Genomic DNA, 17450 nt, shown 5'->3' with positions numbered 1-17450 from the left:
CATACTTAATCTACGAGACGTTTCTGGAAAATTAAAAAGAAACCAGCTGCAGAGAAGAAGTTGAAAAGGTAAATAAAAGAAACAGAGGAAAATGACCCGCGCTGCAGCACGATGGGGCGCATCGAAGAACCCCGCCGGGGATCGACGATGGGCTCGTGAAGACGAGCGTCTAACATCCATACCTGCCTAGTATCTGGAACATGTATGTGCCACTGTTCGAGCCCTCGGAGAAGAGTGCGGACGGTGCGATAAGAGCTCCATAGGTGTTGTAGTCCCTACATACGTACGTATCTTCCCTTCTGAGCCTAGATCTGAGGGCATCGAGGCATGTGAAAGGCGGTGTTTGCACTGTTTGTGGCGAAAGTGGGATCCCTCATTCTACCAACCTCCATACATACCTCCTACCTTTCTACACATATACTTACTATACTTACACATGCACACATACACACATATCTATTTACCTACCTAGCCACCAAAAAAAACCTACATAACCCCATCCGCGCTTTTCGCGTCTCATCTCGTTTCGCCATCATCCATTCACCCATTCATTCATTCACTCATTGATCATAGCCATGATATGCAGTGGCAAGGCGATGACAGGCTCGAAAGTGGCCAACGACCTCATCACCATCACCCATTGCCCCATTGCCCCCATAAAGGAACAGCCATACCTACCTGTCCATCTACGTACCGTACGCAGTCCAAGACAGGAGGGCAGGACAGAAAGGCAAACCAAGACGTAACCGCAGACCGCAGACTGTGGTGCGACTTCTGGGCGTAGGCAGCTTCGGTCGATCCCGCGGTAGTTGGGGGACTTGCTTTTTTTTTTTTTTTTTTTTTTTTTCAAAAAAAAAACATAGTAGAAAATACATAAAGTGTTATGGTCGACCATGTATTTTCTCTTCGGTTGTTTTTCTTGCATCCTTTCTTCGGGCGAGATGACGCGTTGCGTGCCGATATTTCGGTCCAGTGACCTGGGATGTAGGTAGATAGACAGGTTGGTAGATGGGTATGTAGAAGCTGCGCCATTGCTGTTCCATCTGCGGACCTACCCGGACTGGAGACGCTGGGGACGCTGGCGGAGTAAGTAAGTGTCTCCTCCCAGCCAGCCAGCCAGCCAGCCAGGCATCGACGGTTGTTTGTTAGATCTGTCTTTTTGGTATGTATGGACTAGACATATGTGTAGGTATGTATGCGTATGGAGAATGGAGACTCGCCTTGCAGTAGAACGCGCGCCTTAGCTAGCTGCCTATTCCCAGGTTTAGGCAAGTAGCGATACCGGAAGAGTAGGATGGGGCCCTTTGGAGCATCCATTTATGAGACCCGTATGGGATCTTTTCCTTCTGTCCTCGGTACGTCGTCGAGCCGATTTCTGACTCGACTCGGGCTTGTCTGATCTGAAGCGGATCAAGCGAGCTCCAACGTATCTGGATGGTTGGATGGGATGGGATGGGATGGGATGGACATGGGAGGAAGACAGACAGACAGATAGACGAGCAGGCAGAATGTCACTTCCGAATGTCTCTTAGATGGTTACCTCGAAAATACCGGGTTGGGAACCATTCGGCAGAGGTTGGATGATAGGAAGAGTCGATTTAAACATGAAACATTGCCATCAGCCACCGTTCCAAAACAAGAGCAGCAACAGCAACACGAAGGATAAAGTAGGTAACTAGGTTGTTTGGTTGGCATGTTAAAAAAAGCGAGGCGTGAGAAACAAGGACGGGGGAAAAAGGCACTCTGTAGTAAGCTTCTTCTTCGTTCGCCCCAGCCTCTAGGAGTTCTGCCCGACTGCTGTGGCACCCCTGAGGTGTTGCCATATCGGATGACCGCTGTGGTTTCACCGATTGACGACGAGCCTCGGACTCTACGATGATTCGGCCGGCCGGTGAGAGAGCGCACAGCGTAGATGAGATTGGGTTTGAGATCTCTCGCGCCAGATCGACTATTCTCGTCCCATCTCACCCATACAAAACCCATACAGTCCACACGAATCCGTACATCCACGCTGCACCTCGCAAGAACTACTACGTAACAATAGCATGATATTATAATTCTCGTACGTATAGGTCTCGTGGCTTATGGGGGATGTACGCATACGTAGGTAGTAAGGCTTATGGGTAATAGGCCTATTTTTGAGACCCTGACTTGCAGATGGGCGACCGCCAAGCCCATCCATGGATTCCTTTGCCGGAAAACCAGGACCCCCTCGCCGGCCGTGCTTCTTCTGCTGGTGCTGGTGCTGGTGCTGCTCATAACTGCCTTCACCTATAACCTAGGAATCTTGCGTCATCAAGGAACGGGGCTGCATCCCCGGGCCGCAGCCGTCTCTCATACATAGCTCGGTAGAAGGAAAAGAGGGAAAATAAGAGAAAAAAACAAGGCATAGACGGTATGAGAATTTGAAATAAAACGAAATGCTTTGCTATGTTTGAGATGACCTCCCCTACCTACCTAGCTACATACCTAGCAGACAAGGCAGGCATAGACCGGCAGACCGTCCGGGTTTATCGTCGCCGGTATGTACGATAATTTGGCCTAACTATTCCAATACATACATACATGATACAGCGTACATATACTAGGGATTAAGGAGATTAATCATTAAGCAGCAGCAGCCAGCTTCCAAATTGTGGGTTCGCCTGCCCTGCAAGAGCGGGTAAACAGGGGTCTGGGGATCTCCCGCTCTGCTGTGCCATGCAGCAAGCAACGGACGAGCAGGTCATGGCAATGTCTGAGCGCCCTCAGTGGACCGGGCAGCCTGATAGAACCAGATCGTGGAGTGCACTCCCTAGAGAGAATCTGCCGAGGGAGGGCTGCGAAGGCTGCGAATCAGGGCATGGGGGGGGGTAGTGGCATTGCCGCCTATCTTTTTTCTCGCTGAGAACCTTGGAAAAATCATGGCTGTGCTCGCTAGTAGATCAGACGTCAGAGGAGGCTTACGCTTGCAGTCTCGTTTGAGGAACCTTTGGGCTCGGTTGGCTCGGACGGTTAGGGGGAAAGGAAAGGAAAGAAGGCGTCTGCTAGTGTGGGGTTCGACGCAAGCCACATACTATAATGGTAAGCTATAACACGAGGGAGATAAGGATTTGGTTTGAACGATGTGGGTTAAGAAGTCTCGAAAAGATGGGGTGCGACGCGAGAAGACGCGACGGCATGCCGAATGGATTCCTGAAATATCTTGTCAACCTGTATGTACCAAGATGCTTGGCGGATTAAAGAGAGAAAGGAAGAAAGTGTCTGTGAGCTGTGTTAGTGTATGAGTGTGTGGGTGTGTGGCAGAGGAATGGGATGGTGGCGCTACGCTAGGAACTGCGTAGGTACTAAACCAAGCAAGTCCTAGCAGGAAAACGGACTAGGGGGAGGGAACTGGGGAGGGGCCAAGATGGGATCCATGGGATCCATGGCAGCCCATGGATGGGGATCGTGGTCGTGGGCGTGGACGGTGGGCGGCTTGGGCGGTTGCATTTAAGGTAGAGTGGAGAATGGACAGTCGCCAAGCTGATCAGGATGGATCATGATTTGCAGATGGTCTGTGGGTTCCGGCTCCAGGCTTGGAACTTCAAGTGTCAGCTGGTTGGTTGACGAGACCTCATCTCATAGCTCTGACCAATGACTTCCCCCGAGCTGCCAAGGTACGACCGAGGGAGTCCGTTCTACTCAGCATCGAAGACAACCCCTAACCAGGTAGCCTAATGCTCCTCTTTGTGTTCCCCTCCTCTATACTCTTACTCACATTCTGCAGTTCCGTGCAGTTCGATGCACTTTTCTTCACACCATCTTCTCCTCTAGTATACCGGTTTCCCCAGACCTTTCTGGGTCCTGTACGGCGGGACTGTTTGCTCATATATCCATATATCAGGGATGGTTCCCCACTGATCACATGAAGCCTTATTAGTATAGAATCTAGAAATTCTAGTCTTCTTCTTCCCTATCTATATTTGGGTACCCGTTATAGATCTAGAAAGTCTAGCTCCCGTCCCGCTATCTGAATGAAGATAGCAAATAATAATAGGTATCGTAACGGAATCGATCCGTCAGGTGAGGGGTAATTCCATGGAATCCTAGGAAATCCCAGGTATTCCAGGTATACTAGCTATTCCAGCTATCCCAAGTCGACCTCTTCTCGACGGAACATCTGTTCCCGGTCGCCATTTGACTAACTAGTGCCGGGGATAAGAAGGCTATAAGCTTGGACTTCTGTTACGCTATACGTATTAGGTATGTATTGTACTGTACGTTACTCGTCCGGGGCGCAGTCTCGTCTCTCTATGAGACTATAACCCATGACTTCGGAGAGAAAAAGTTACTAGTTAGTCATATTCTCTCGTTTTTTTTGGAGGTATTAATTCATTTTGTCATTCTGTCAACCTGTCAACGGCTTCGCATCCGTCAGATTCCGCATGACGGTAATTTCGACCGTGGAGATAGATTATCAGGCCATCTTACGACGTTCCCCGGTTTGTAATTGTCTTTCTTTCCGTCGGTTCCGTTTCTTCGCGACCTCTATAGCGTAAATGCTGCTGAGACCTTTACGTCCAAGCCTCTTTGGTTATAGTCCGCATCTATCTTTACCGTGGCCTAATTCTTCAGCTGTGGCGCACTTTTCGCATATGCTACCATATACGAATTGCAAGGATCATTTTGGTGCAGGCCAATCAGGTTATGTTTCGACATGTGTCGGCCATGATGGAAGCCGGTCAGCGTCTGGAGACCGGCTCGGTTGGTCATTGGTCACGATGCTCAATGACGCTCTCCGGTTCCATCTCGCGACTTTCGATGGGTCCTCCGGCATATCGTGAAACATTGACATGTTGATTTGTTTCTTCAACAAAACTCCTGATGGTCGCTCCTATCGCGCCATGTGAGCCTGTGTGATATTTGTGAGCTCATATTCTTCTGGGTCGTCGCAACTCCCCACACGCCAGGATGATCGAGGTGCATCGGCAATCGCATACGCATCTGTCATTATCCATGGCTAGATCCGTGGTGATCGCTAGTCTGTATTTTTATGGTCCTTGTCGCAAACAAACGACGATCGACCTTCTAATAGTGGGAAATCTGATAGAAGCGTACCCGTGACAGAGGAGTAGGAGGCTGGCAGGCTGGTATCCGGCGCCAAGTGGAGCTCCTGCAGGTCGACGAATAGGTGAAGCTACAGCTTGGCTGCAGCATCGTGCAGGAAAGAAAATAGACGGCGTAAGGCGCTCGTCCTACTTAACCGTTTTTAGTCGGTATGACCTTATGGCTTAAGCATCTTTGATTACCTGGGCAACATATCACAAACTTTTGTGCTCGAGAAATTGCCCGTATGATGGCACGGATGCCCCTTTACACGAGATCTGATAGTTCTCATCTCATGCGTAGAGGAACCATAGATACTCGAGCATGATAGATAGAGATGCTCAGATGCTCCGTGTAATCAAAAAACATGCAGTTACGAATACTAGGCAAAGGATAGGTACATGAGTTGGGCACTAGCTCTGCGAATCATTTCCATGTACCTTACCTTATAGTAACCTGAATGTATAATACACACATCTATGATCTGATATACTAGACTTGCATGAAATAACCGGTCCTTCGATGGGACTCACGCGATAGTAGAGATAATGACGCTTAGACGACCACTAGATCAGAAATCTAAGCGAACAAGCTAATGAGACCGGTAAAAAAATTGTGACCACTTGGTATCTACCTAAGTAGCTGACAAGCGTACGACAGGGAGAGCTTAGGGCCTAGAATATATGATAGCTTGCGTCCCATTTAACGCGAGTCTAGACGATAGGGGAAGTGGCGTATATGGCGCGAAGCGCATCATATCAGTGCTAACCGCGAAGCTTGATATCGTGATAGCGGCGTGAAGGAGGCTGCCTCTGATCGTCCTGGCTACTACGTAACATCTGAATAAGCGTCTTATTGTATCGTACTCCACGAGAAAAAGTGAGACACGATAACAGTCTCCTATGGTTTCCCGGTCTTCTTCATACAAGACATCAAACAAAACATACCTGTACCAAAAGTCAATAGTTCACGGCTATGCCGTTTTTTTTTCTGCCATCTGTCGTAGTACACCCGAGAATAAACTTGAAAAAAAAAACTAAAAAAAAAAACTTACCAAGTTTCGTTGCGGTCACCGAGGTGTGGCGTTCTTTAGGCCAATTGCGATTCCGCTGCGATGACTCCGGAGCGTGTCGGGATGATGATTGGGCTGGTAGAGCCAGACCGGGTTAAATGGATCCAAATGGATCCAAGCTAGTTACGTGCTTTGTGTCGAAATCGAACTACACATCTTCGCTTCTCGATGAATAGACCTGTTCCACCGCGCAGGTATCGATTGCTATCTAGTCAACCTGCGCATTCCTCTCGATCCTTTGCAGTGAAGTCATACCGTATCTCGATTCGGTCATGTGAGGTGGTCTAGGTAAGGGTCTCTGAAGCGGGGCAGCGATAGATGCACTTTTTGCGGTTTTCGGATGAGGTGGGACTCTGATATGAGTCAACTTTTTACTCCCTAGAACGTTAGAACGTTAGGACCCTAGATCCCTAAAGCCTTAGAACATCTTGACGGAAACACGGGTCTGGCATGTGCTAGGCTAGGAGTAACAGTAATAGAGTTCTGCCGCGCGGAAGGGATTTATGAACAAGTGCTGACGAAATATTACGTGGTACGGCGGACCGTAAAGGAAGCTAACCAAGAATAACAGCCACCTAACTGTGTCTCGACGCTTAAGGTATACCATGCTGCTGGATGTTACGTCTTGCTCGGAGTGGGAGCCTAGGGTAGATACCTCTCTCAGGTAGCAATGATTCAGTTTTAGACCCGCGTTTCTGTTTCTATCGACACGTCCCCTATCTATTCGCAGCAGCCTTGCATCTTGGCAGCTGGTATGTAAAGTTGAGATATTTTGTTTATTATTAGACCTTGCTGAAAAATCGTCCTGTTCGATCAGGCGACGTAATATGCTAATGTGAGGCATTCTCCTGTTAGCTTGCATGCTTATCCAATTAAACCTCACCTCACCAGCTGTCCTCGTCGCCGGTGATGGAAGACGTGATTTGACGCTCTTTCGAGCACAGCATGTAAGTTGAGATGCGCTGCTTCGCTGACATTTCCAGCTTGCTAGGATGCCGTAAGCCGAGCTTACACGGTTGGGAAATTCTACATTAGCTGGACCGACGGGCCAATGTTGGTAGCTTAAAACCCTTTATGCATGAGTACCATGCAGGTAAGAAATGGGAAGCGGAACGAAGGAAGCTCGGGGATAATAACCAAATGCTAAAGCAAATGTAGCAGCTTGACGCGCACGCAGGCTTACATGATGATGATTTTCGCGTTTTGGCGGCACGCTCATCTTGTCGTTTTATTATCAGGATGATTGTTGGAATGCCCAGGTGCTGGAGTCGGCGGAGAAGATACCTCTTTAGCCATGGTTGCCCTTTCGGATAGTCTCACCATACAGCTACCGATTTATTAGTTATGCTATGCCATGCCATGCGCATGCAATACCCAAACAGGTACCTACCTACCTACATGTAGTAAGTGGCTTTATTCGCGGGTAGTTGTTTTAATAGTCTTAGTAGTCTCCGTCGCAGCAACTAATAAAATATAACTTACCACTCGTATATACATTTCGTGGTGTTGATATTCAGCTGTACCTAGTATCTAGCCACATGTTGAAGAATTGCTCTTTTCTTTTTGCTTAGATTGGCAGATGATAATATCCACTGAACTGGTGTTATTGACAAGTAGGTCTACGACTGGTAGAATGGTATTAGTAGATTTGGTGAGTGAGACTCTGCATTGCTATCGTGTGCACTCGAAACCTATTCGAGTGTTGAAGGTCGATCAGGATGTGCTCGTGATTGTCCGGGCCGTTGCTCCACAATGGCCAGCAAAGAGTTCCGTAAGAGGCAATTTCGTGGGTGTTTATAAATATTTGTGTATGTATGTATGTAAGTTGAGAGGAGCTGAGCCGATATCTCAATTGTCGAAAATAAGAAATTTGTTAAATTGAAGAAGCGCCGAGAAAATATCGGGAACTGCGGCTCACCATTTTTTACTCACAAGCGCAAACCTTGTCAACGATTGATTTTGGAACTTGAGCAGGATACTTGTGCCTGCAGCTTAGAACTACCTAGTAAAGTTAAATTATTGATTTTTGTTTTTAAAATTCTCTTCTCAATGTTTAATTCTATTCTCCTATGCATGGTTCACGGCCGTTTCCACCTTCCACAACGATCAATTAATTGGGAGAGAGGCTCCCGGTCTTTGAAACATTCGGCCGGGTCAAATCTTCCCGCAACTCCACCGACGCACCGATGGAACTAAGCTGGAAGCTACTGTACCTAATTATGTACTAATTTTTATGTAACGTTAGTAGGTACTCGCAACTTAATGAAATGACTTTCAACGTCTGAACTAGGATAATAAAAAAAGTTCCTCGAAACACAACTGCCTACATACATACAGTAGCTCAAGGTAGCCATGTCCGATCCATACTAGACGCTTGTGCGATAGTAATAGAATGCGCGATCTGTCGTTGTATCATGCCGAATCCTATGCCGCATCGTACCTATCGAATGAATCGGCATTTAGCCCAGAGTAGCGAATCGTCCTTAATATCTAGGGCTACATACCTGGTACGCAGTCTTATAATAAGGCTATCTATGTGCGACAGCATACAAGTATTACTTGGAACTAAGACACCAAAGATACATGTACACGTTTTATTTGGTCGACTTATCATTCTTAATAGCTCGTTAAGCTATTCGAAGTTACCTATATTCTACCTTTTAACTTCCATCTCTTACCCGACGAGTTGGGCAAACTGTAACATCGTGGCTACATGTTGGGGGTCCGGCCAGCTGCTGACCAGCTTGGAATATCAGGAATATCAGGTATTCCCAAGTATACCGATTTCAGCCACCGGTATGTATTTTCAGTTTTCAGTTTTCAGCTTTCGTCTTCCTAGCTTAGACGGGATGCCGGTGACAATAACAAGCACATCAACCTTGTCGGCGACTGGCCCTCAAACTTCCTGGATCTACGCATGAGGGAGTAAATGTGATATACAATATACATACATACATACCTCAGCGCTGGTATTACCAAGATAATTCTCGATAAAATCAACAGTACGCTACTGCGGAGCTTAACCAGCTTGGGTAACTTTACCCACGCTTTTGTGCTACCACAACAGCATATGCTATGGATGTCGTTTAATGTTCCTACTTGCTCTTTTCTTTGCAACTGGATGTAGCATCGGTACATAGTAGCATGAGATGCAGCATGTAGACACCGATGTACTTCCATTTTTGGCTAGGTATGAATCATCTGTGGCGCCCAGTTAGAATATTCCTGATTCAACTGTTTAATCCAAAGTCCAAAGTCCGGATCACATCACCGTCCTGAAAGCTTCCCTTGGACCTTGTCTGCAAGTTGGGATCCAACGACCTCGGGTAGAATTCCACAGTGTCAGTTATTTTTTCGATCGATAGAGAGGAATGTATCTTTAACACTTAACAACTTGATCGTCGAGCAGCCCAATTAACCAATCTACCGAGCTACCAAACATACATATGTAAGGCTGAGCATGACTCCGGCTGGCTGCCAATACGAACTTGCGAATTACGGGCTGACTACCTAGTCAAGCTCGTGATTGATGATAAGGGTAAGGGATATATTGTCGAGCCTCGTCGGATTCGAGAGATAGAATTTAATAAGATATCATATTTCTCTATCCCCTTTCGCGACAATTATTGCCACACTCGAAGATCTAGAGGCTTTTAGCGACGAACTATGCGTTCTCTCTATCCATCCCTAGCAACTTCCTAAGATTTATTCTCATTTGCTCATCCCCCCGGCTGCCTAGTTGCCCAGCTGCTTCTCGACAAGGGCTACCCTTGCAAGGCGCCCCCGTTCACAAGCCCCTTGCCCTTGTCTGCGTCTGGGCTTGCACGACCCCCGGTCTACTCTCTTCCCCCCCTTCCCCCCTGCTCTATCTCAGGGAAATCGTAGGGAAATCGCAGGGACCCTTGATATTTTCGGCCGCTCTTTTCGGCGTTGCTGATTACTGTTATTCATCATCATTCGCCATCCTCTTGGTCCCCATTGAATTTATGGTCGCATTTTGTTACTCTCTTGCTGCCCATGTAGCTCATGTAGTCCATGCTGCGCGCTTTCCGACTATCTTAACCTGTCCATTTTTATTCGAGTTTAATGTTCCATGTTCCATGTTCCATCATCTAAAATAATGATCCTGGGTCGCGGGGCTCTTTTGAAGATAAACCCGTATCTGGCCCTATTCAACACTTGCATACCCGCTCTTGCGTTTGCGTCTTGAGCTCTAAACCGCATTATACTCACATCCATTAACGACATTTAACACTTTAAACACTCGCATTAACACACACATACCTACACCTATACTTACATACCTACATACCTCATACATGCCGCTATACTACTTCGCGTCTTTTCTTTTCCACAACGGTTGCAACGTTCAAACGCATGGAAATCTTATACACTCACACACACACTCACTTACATACCTACATACATACCATGCACAGATACACTCACATCTACACGCCGTACATCATCGTTTCTTAATAGTGTTTCCCCAAAAAGAGGATCTAAACCGAAACCCTTTTCTCCATCAGCAGTAACCGACAAAAGCTTAGAAGCGCCACCTCCAGCTTCGAAAAGACAAATAGTCTACGGCTCTAGTTGCCTAGGAGGTAGCTACTGTTATTCTAGTCAACTGGCCCGAAAGAGGTAGTCCGGCAAAGGAAGGACACCACTTGGGCAACCTGGGCTTGGCTACCCGTCGATCCACCCATCCATCTCTTTCGCACAGGTGCCGCGCCCGCCAGGCTCGTCCAGTCGTTATCAACTTCTGTTTGTACATACTGCTGCCATCCGCTGCCACACCACACACCCCAGATTCTAACTCGCAGCCTGCCCTTGTCCTGGTCTGTCCGTGCCTATCATTGCGATTTGCGATAGTTCTCGGAGGAGCAGCGATTCAACGACATCTGAAACTTGGAAGCAAGACAGAATAATAACTTCATCACTATTATTGTTGCTTCATTCCAGGTTATATCCCACAGACGCGAGCCTTGCGCGTGAAGAATAATCTCCTACGCGCCTTGTTAATTACCGTCTGCTCCATATTGCTCCATCCAGCCTTAAAGCGTTGGAGTCCTCTGACTAACAGGTAATTATTACCCCTCCGATCAGGAGAAGAGATCAATCCTTTCCCCGGTCCCACATTACTAGGTAGTAAAAGAAGAAGAAGAAAAACCATTATAAGAGCCTTGCGGACTTTACGAAGGGGGCAACTCTGTTCCGGAGCAAAAGAAGAGGCGAAACGACAGCTGAACAAACCCGACATCAGAACCCGGAACTTAACTATTAGCTATACCTTACTACCTAAGGTATACCATACGATATACACAGCATATACGACAAGGAAGAATTAAAAAAAAAAGTAAAGAGCAAGAAAACAAGAAGAGTGAGAGAAACTGAAAAAAAAAATATGAACGAAGGATATTTCGAATTAATATTCTTCCCCTTCTTCTTTTACTACTACTACACCATTTCGTCTTTTCATTGCGCGAACAAGCATCACAAGCATCGCGTTTGAATTGTCGAATTATCGAGATTTACATACATACTACACATACTACACTTTATTTGAAAGGATCCCACCCGAGATCAATCGTTTGCATATCATTCGTCGACGGGCCAAAACCCACTTGGTCATTACAGTCGTACCGAGCTAGGTACCTGTGGGTCCGGTTATAAGTACATCATACATGCGCTACACATCCCTTAACCTACATACATCTGCGTTCCACCTACATTTCTCGGGTACACTACATATACTGCTACATATACTACATCATTACATACATAGCGTTTTTTTTTTTATATTTCCCCCTACCACCTGGGCAGCGTGTAAGGACGGTACCTAGGTATCTAGGGTACATAACTACATGAGCTAGGTATTCCTAAATTCAAGACCCCCCCGACCCCCGATACGAAAGACTTGGAACTTGGGTTTGCGCCAATCTACCAACCAAATGCAAGAGTAATCCTGCATCGTTCCCCTCGAAGCAAGCACACTTTGCCATCTTTCCAAGATCTACTACCCTCGCCTTGTTGCGCGCGTCATTCACACTTCCTCCGCCCTTTTTCTCTAGTCCAACTATATCAAGACACGTCGCTCTGCAGGCACAGCTTTCTCCACGTCTCTTCCGCCGCCTGACGTGCAACATCGCATCGTCGTCCGCCCGAATGTATTCCACCCAGCCTAACGGCGCTGAGGGTGCGACCATCAATCCCGCAACTATCAACCCTGCCGCTCTCAATTCTGGTGAGTAGTTCATGTTTGGATCGTCTCTTGTGTTGCGTCTTGCATCTTGCGTCTTTCGCGCATTTAATCCGAGCCTCTCCTTTTTCATCGAACCAACCTCCTCCTTTTGCGCCTCGCGCTTTGCCATAAAGCGCCATGATATCCGTTTGCTCGATAGCTTGAGCCTTGAAGCTTGCCCCTACCCGCCCTCGCACATATCCTACCTATCTCACCCTGCTTTGCCGACGATCGTCATCATTATCGGCCTCGTCATTTACCCGTCGCCTGTCGCCTCTCATCCCGACATAAACCAAGCTTCAAAGCTCAGAGCTCAGAGCACATACGGAACACAACCGGACGCGACTTTTGGTTGGAGCAATCATCGTCGCGATGGCTTACGCCTGGCGCATAATTTCCAAACCATGATCCATTTAGTTTAATTGTCGCGTTGTCGTTTAGCTACCCGATTGCTAATCCGACGCCTTTTTTTAATTACACAGAGCTATTGAATCCAACCTCCCGAGGTATTAAGCGAAGCCGTTCCCCGGATTCTTATCACGACGTGCCGACGACTGATAACCCCGGAGATGATGGTAAGCCGCCCCGTCTCGCTTTGTGTAGCTGTTCTGGCTTATGGTTGCCGTTGTGTGCGCATCGTGGTCATGTTACATCAAGTTGTCGTGCGACAGCCTGCCACAAGGAAGTACCTGCTAATCCCGCTCGTCGCATAATAGGTGATTCAAAGCAACCTAGAAAACGCGGCAGACCGATGAAATCGCGACTTGCCGGTGACCTCCTAGAAACAACAAATCAAACCCCGATTCCTCCCCCTCCCCCACCCACTCAAATGTCGCAGTCAATACCGCCGCAGACTCCTCAGTCTCAAAATGCCTCGCTACCGGGCCAGCAAGGCAACTATACCCCGGCCCAGGCGTCGCCCCCGCCGAAGACCACGCCCACTAAGACAACCTTGAAGGCATTGCCAACTGTACGCGACCACACCACCGACCAGCTCGGTCCCGGTGGTGACGAATACCTGCCGCGCGAAATTGACGAGTCCGGCGAGAAGAAGGTCATGTCTAACGGTCAACTTCTAGGGGGTCGTGAGTACCGATGCCGAACTTTCCTCGTACCTAACCGCGGGGATAAATTGTTCATGTTGGCGACGGAGTGCGCGAGGGTACTCGGATACAGAGATTCTTACTTGCTCTTCAACAAGAATAGATCCCTATTCAAGATTATCGCAAACCAAGTAGAGAAGGATGATCTGGTTTCGCAGGAGATACTTCCGTTCTCTTACAGATCAAGGCAGATAGCAATTGTCACGGCGCGATCGATGTTCAGACAATTTGGAAGCAGGGTCATAGTCAACGGACGGAGAGTGCGCGATGATTACTGGGAGCAGAAGGCGAGGAAGCAAGGGTTTACTGAAGCCGACCTCGCGGGAGAAAAGCGCCCTGGCGCATCTAAAGCTAGAGAAGCGGCGGCTGAGGCGAATAACAACATGGCACCACTTCCGGGAGGGCCTCACGGTGAGATTGTATATGCGAATACCCCCCAATTTGCTGGTGCACCGCAACCGCTTGTTCAACCAGGTATGATGGGACCGCCAGGAAGCTCGACCAGAATGCCCATGATAACAGTAGGACCAGATCTGAACGATACGAGGACTCGAGACTACAGCAATTTCATCAAGGGTGGCCCTCGACAGGAGATTACCGGCTCGGCCTACCAGGACAGGACGCAATCGAGTCCCATCTCGGAAATACACCAGCAGGCGCATCATGCTGCCGAATTTAACCGATCCGTCAACCAAGGACGCGAAATGCGCTCTGATTATATAAACAACCTGTGGCGGAGACCTCACGAGCAGCCGGCCACTAGCCAACCTGTTACCACCGAGGCACCCCTCCCCACGACGCGTCCCGGCCAGTCGCCCCATACCGCGCCGGCAACTATGCATTCGTCCGGTATCGTACAGAACCAGAGCCCGCAGATGATGATGACCGCGCCCCCGTATTCGCAGTCCATTCACTCCCAGCAACCGATGAATCAGACTCCGATGCGAGGAGTACCTCAACCGTCTTCTCAGAAGCAGCCGAGACCATCCAACATCCAACCGGGTGCCTCTAGTAATATGTCTCAAGGCACACCAGCGTACAACTACGGTTCTTCGAATCAGATGTGGGGACCTCAGACACCCCAGACGCCTCAGCACTATCCCGGGTATACGACCCAGTCGCAACCCTCGCCGCACCCTCAACAGTCGCCGGCTCCTCAGATGCGTCACTCAGGAGGCACCCCCCAGATGCAGCCTAGCACCATGCAGTACCATGGCATGCCAGGCCTGAATCAGGGCTATCCCAACGCCGGACAAGGGATGTATCCTCCTGAGCAAACGCCCAGGCAATTTATGCCACAGAACCCGGGACCGGGCCCGGCAGTAACCTCCGCTTGGAATAACCCGCAAACATCGGCTGGCGGTGCCTGGTGGCCAAACCAACCTCAGTGATCGCTTTTGGGGAAGTAATCTCCACGGGATGAAGCGCCGGAATAGTTGTCATAACCGATGGCATATTTAGGTCTCTTTCGGTACTGTATGTTTACAGGGGGGAACTCTAAATCGAGCCATAGCATTCGCATCATCGGGATGGTCCTTTGATTTAGCGGAGGCTATATCCCTACTTGCGCTATTCGGCTTGGCCCAGTAATAGAGGAGTCGGAGAATAGTCCTTTTTTCACAGTTCTTTCGGGTGATTCGCCGGATTCACGTTCATTCGGGCATACCAGGGCTCGGCAGGTTCCATTTTGCAATTTACGCTACATTGTGAGGTTTACAGTGAGCCGATCATTTTTGTCGAAACTCAGTTCTCGGGCGGCATTTGCATATACACTTGATACCAGCACGGCCTTTCGTCGTTTTTACACTGTCGTCTTACAAACCGTCCTTCATTCGTTTCTCCAAGACGGTTACAGAATTAGTCGTTTTGCTTTTTTTCAGCGATACCCCTTTACACCACGAATGCTCTCAACCCGCTTGGTTTATCAAGTCGTGGATTACATACCATCTCGTGATTAGCCATCAGGCGAGATTCTGGAGGTTTGGCATACGCCTTACCCTCTGTTATACGATACCGACCATAAATAGGGGTCGACTCCCCGGTCTTCCAAGGCACGGTTCTACTCCCTTGGTTTCCAAGCTCGAGGAGACCTGTCAGGGGCTGTAGGAAATTGACCATCGATATTAACTTAAATGGCCTTGTGGGAGCTTGGCCGTGCATATGGATTTAGGGCGTCGGGGACTGCCCATTGTGACAAGCTTAGCTGTCATTATCATCTCCTACGCTAATCACTTACATGGTCGTCGCATATGCATAAATGGCGGGGGGTACTGTTTTTTTTGGATATGGGCTAGGGAGGTCTTTTTGCTAATTATTTTTACCTTATCTACGTTTCTCCGTTGTTCTCCTAACCTCATTATGTTATTCACCCCTGTGTCACCGATTTTATGTTACATTTCATGGGGACACCGGAAGCAACGCACTTAACAGTTAGTCAGCATAGGAGGAGTTTACTCTGTTTCGTATCACTGCTCTTGAATAATGTCGCTGTCATCGTTTTGGGCTCTGGGTTACAGTGATTGATTATGATCGAAACGGATTTATTCGATCAGGGGAGATGGTTAGACCTCTGTGCTCATTGATTGAGTCCGGGTGTGGCTGTCTGTCTATTCTCCATGAACTGCTATTGTTTTCCTTCCTGGGATTTGTGTTTATTTTTTCTTTTAGGAGGGCTAAATTTGCATACGGGATACTAGGACTTTCGTGTATCGAGCTCGGGTATCCCTCTACTCCACCGCGAGAGAGGGAGAGACGCAGAAAGGGAGACAGAAAGAGAGAAAGAAGAGAGTTGAGAGAAACCGCTACCGATTCTTGTTACATTTAGTCACTCTAGGCGGGAGTTGCGCGCGAAAGGCAAAGCATCAAAGCGCAACAGGGTAATACAAATCAGTACTCGCTTGGAAATAAAAATTCGCTATTCGATTTGTCAGACCAGAATAGATCCGACTGAATTACATACGTGACACTGAGATCGATGGAGGGCAAGGCGGAGGATACGCCGATAGGCAATATTAACTTGGAGATCGACAGTAGGTAGTTCACGAAATATGCGAGATCTGCACGTTCTCAGCTCGACAAATGACAGCTCCAACCCCCGGCTTCTCAGATCTCCGAACCATCAAAGGCGAGGAATACGCATCCCAAGCAAGGGAGTGCGGTAGTAACATGACACCCTCCACTTACGAATCTAAGCCTCTCGCTCTATCACCCCTTAACGAACTCCCTAGAAGCTAACTAGGCCACGGCAAGTTCCTTGACTGCCCTTTGCTAAGCTTTAACCCTTGATGATCAAATCTTACCTAGCTCGATCCCACGCATTACGTAGTATATTCGGTTTTCCCTGGTATGTAGGTAAGTAGGTACTGTGTCATCGATGCCAGATAAGCAGGAAAGCTGGTAATGATGCACGATGGAGGAGAAAAACAACGCGATCTATCTCTTCTCATCGATCTTTTCCATACAAAAACCAAGACGGCGGATCCTTTTTTTTTATGTTTTTGGTTTTGCAGGGAACTTTTGCTGCTGTCTGTGCTGTTGTAGTGCTGCTGTAGATGTAGGTATTACTCAGCTCGGGATATTCATAATAAACGGGATAGATCGGTCTAGACTAGGCTCTGTCTCTCTTCCTTACTTGGCTGGATACCTAGGTAGGTACTGTTAACTGTCATATAGGTAGGTAGCCAGCGCTAGTATGGAGATGTAGCTGGTGTGCATATGTAATGTGTATGTAGGTGTATGTATGCGCGAATGGATGTACTTTATGGGTGCGCGCGTGGTTATGCGTGTACATCGCCCACCTACCTTCTTACCTAATTGTATGTATGGTATGTATGTAGATATGTATGTGCGTTGGTATAATAGGGCATATGTAGCAGGGTGGTATTCCACGCATCTACGTACATATCCAAGGCACATGTGTATAACTGGCATACCTATCATAGCGTATGTAGGTAGACATGTATGT

General features: G+C 48.0%; 2 protein-coding genes across 2 annotated transcripts; one reads left to right on the top strand and one right to left on the bottom strand.

The window, feature by feature from the left end:
* Positions 1 to 556: 556 nt before the first annotated feature.
* On the bottom strand, positions 557 to 817 carry GGS22DRAFT_168830 (uncharacterized protein; the record flags this gene model as incomplete). Its single annotated transcript, XM_047962224.1, has 1 exon — positions 557 to 817. A coding segment is annotated over one exon (261 nt), but the record flags the coding sequence as incomplete, so codon positions are not given.
* Positions 818 to 12307: 11490 nt separating this feature from the next.
* Positions 12308 to 14877, top strand: GGS22DRAFT_180915 (uncharacterized protein; the record flags this gene model as incomplete). Its single annotated transcript, XM_047963812.1, has 3 exons — positions 12308 to 12386; positions 12866 to 12958; positions 13100 to 14877. 3 exons carry the CDS (start codon positions 12308 to 12310, stop codon positions 14875 to 14877), a joined length of 1950 nt encoding a protein of 649 aa, XP_047816637.1.
* Between the last annotated feature and the right edge of the window lie 2573 nt (positions 14878 to 17450).

The sequence above is a fragment of the Annulohypoxylon maeteangense genome (assembly GCF_022496945.1).
Source record: "Annulohypoxylon maeteangense strain CBS 123835 unplaced genomic scaffold GGS22scaffold_14, whole genome shotgun sequence".
Taxonomy (NCBI): domain Eukaryota; kingdom Fungi; phylum Ascomycota; class Sordariomycetes; order Xylariales; family Hypoxylaceae; genus Annulohypoxylon; species Annulohypoxylon maeteangense.
Note: the sequence above shows the minus strand (reverse complement) of the source record. Positions and strands in the feature narration are given on the sequence as shown.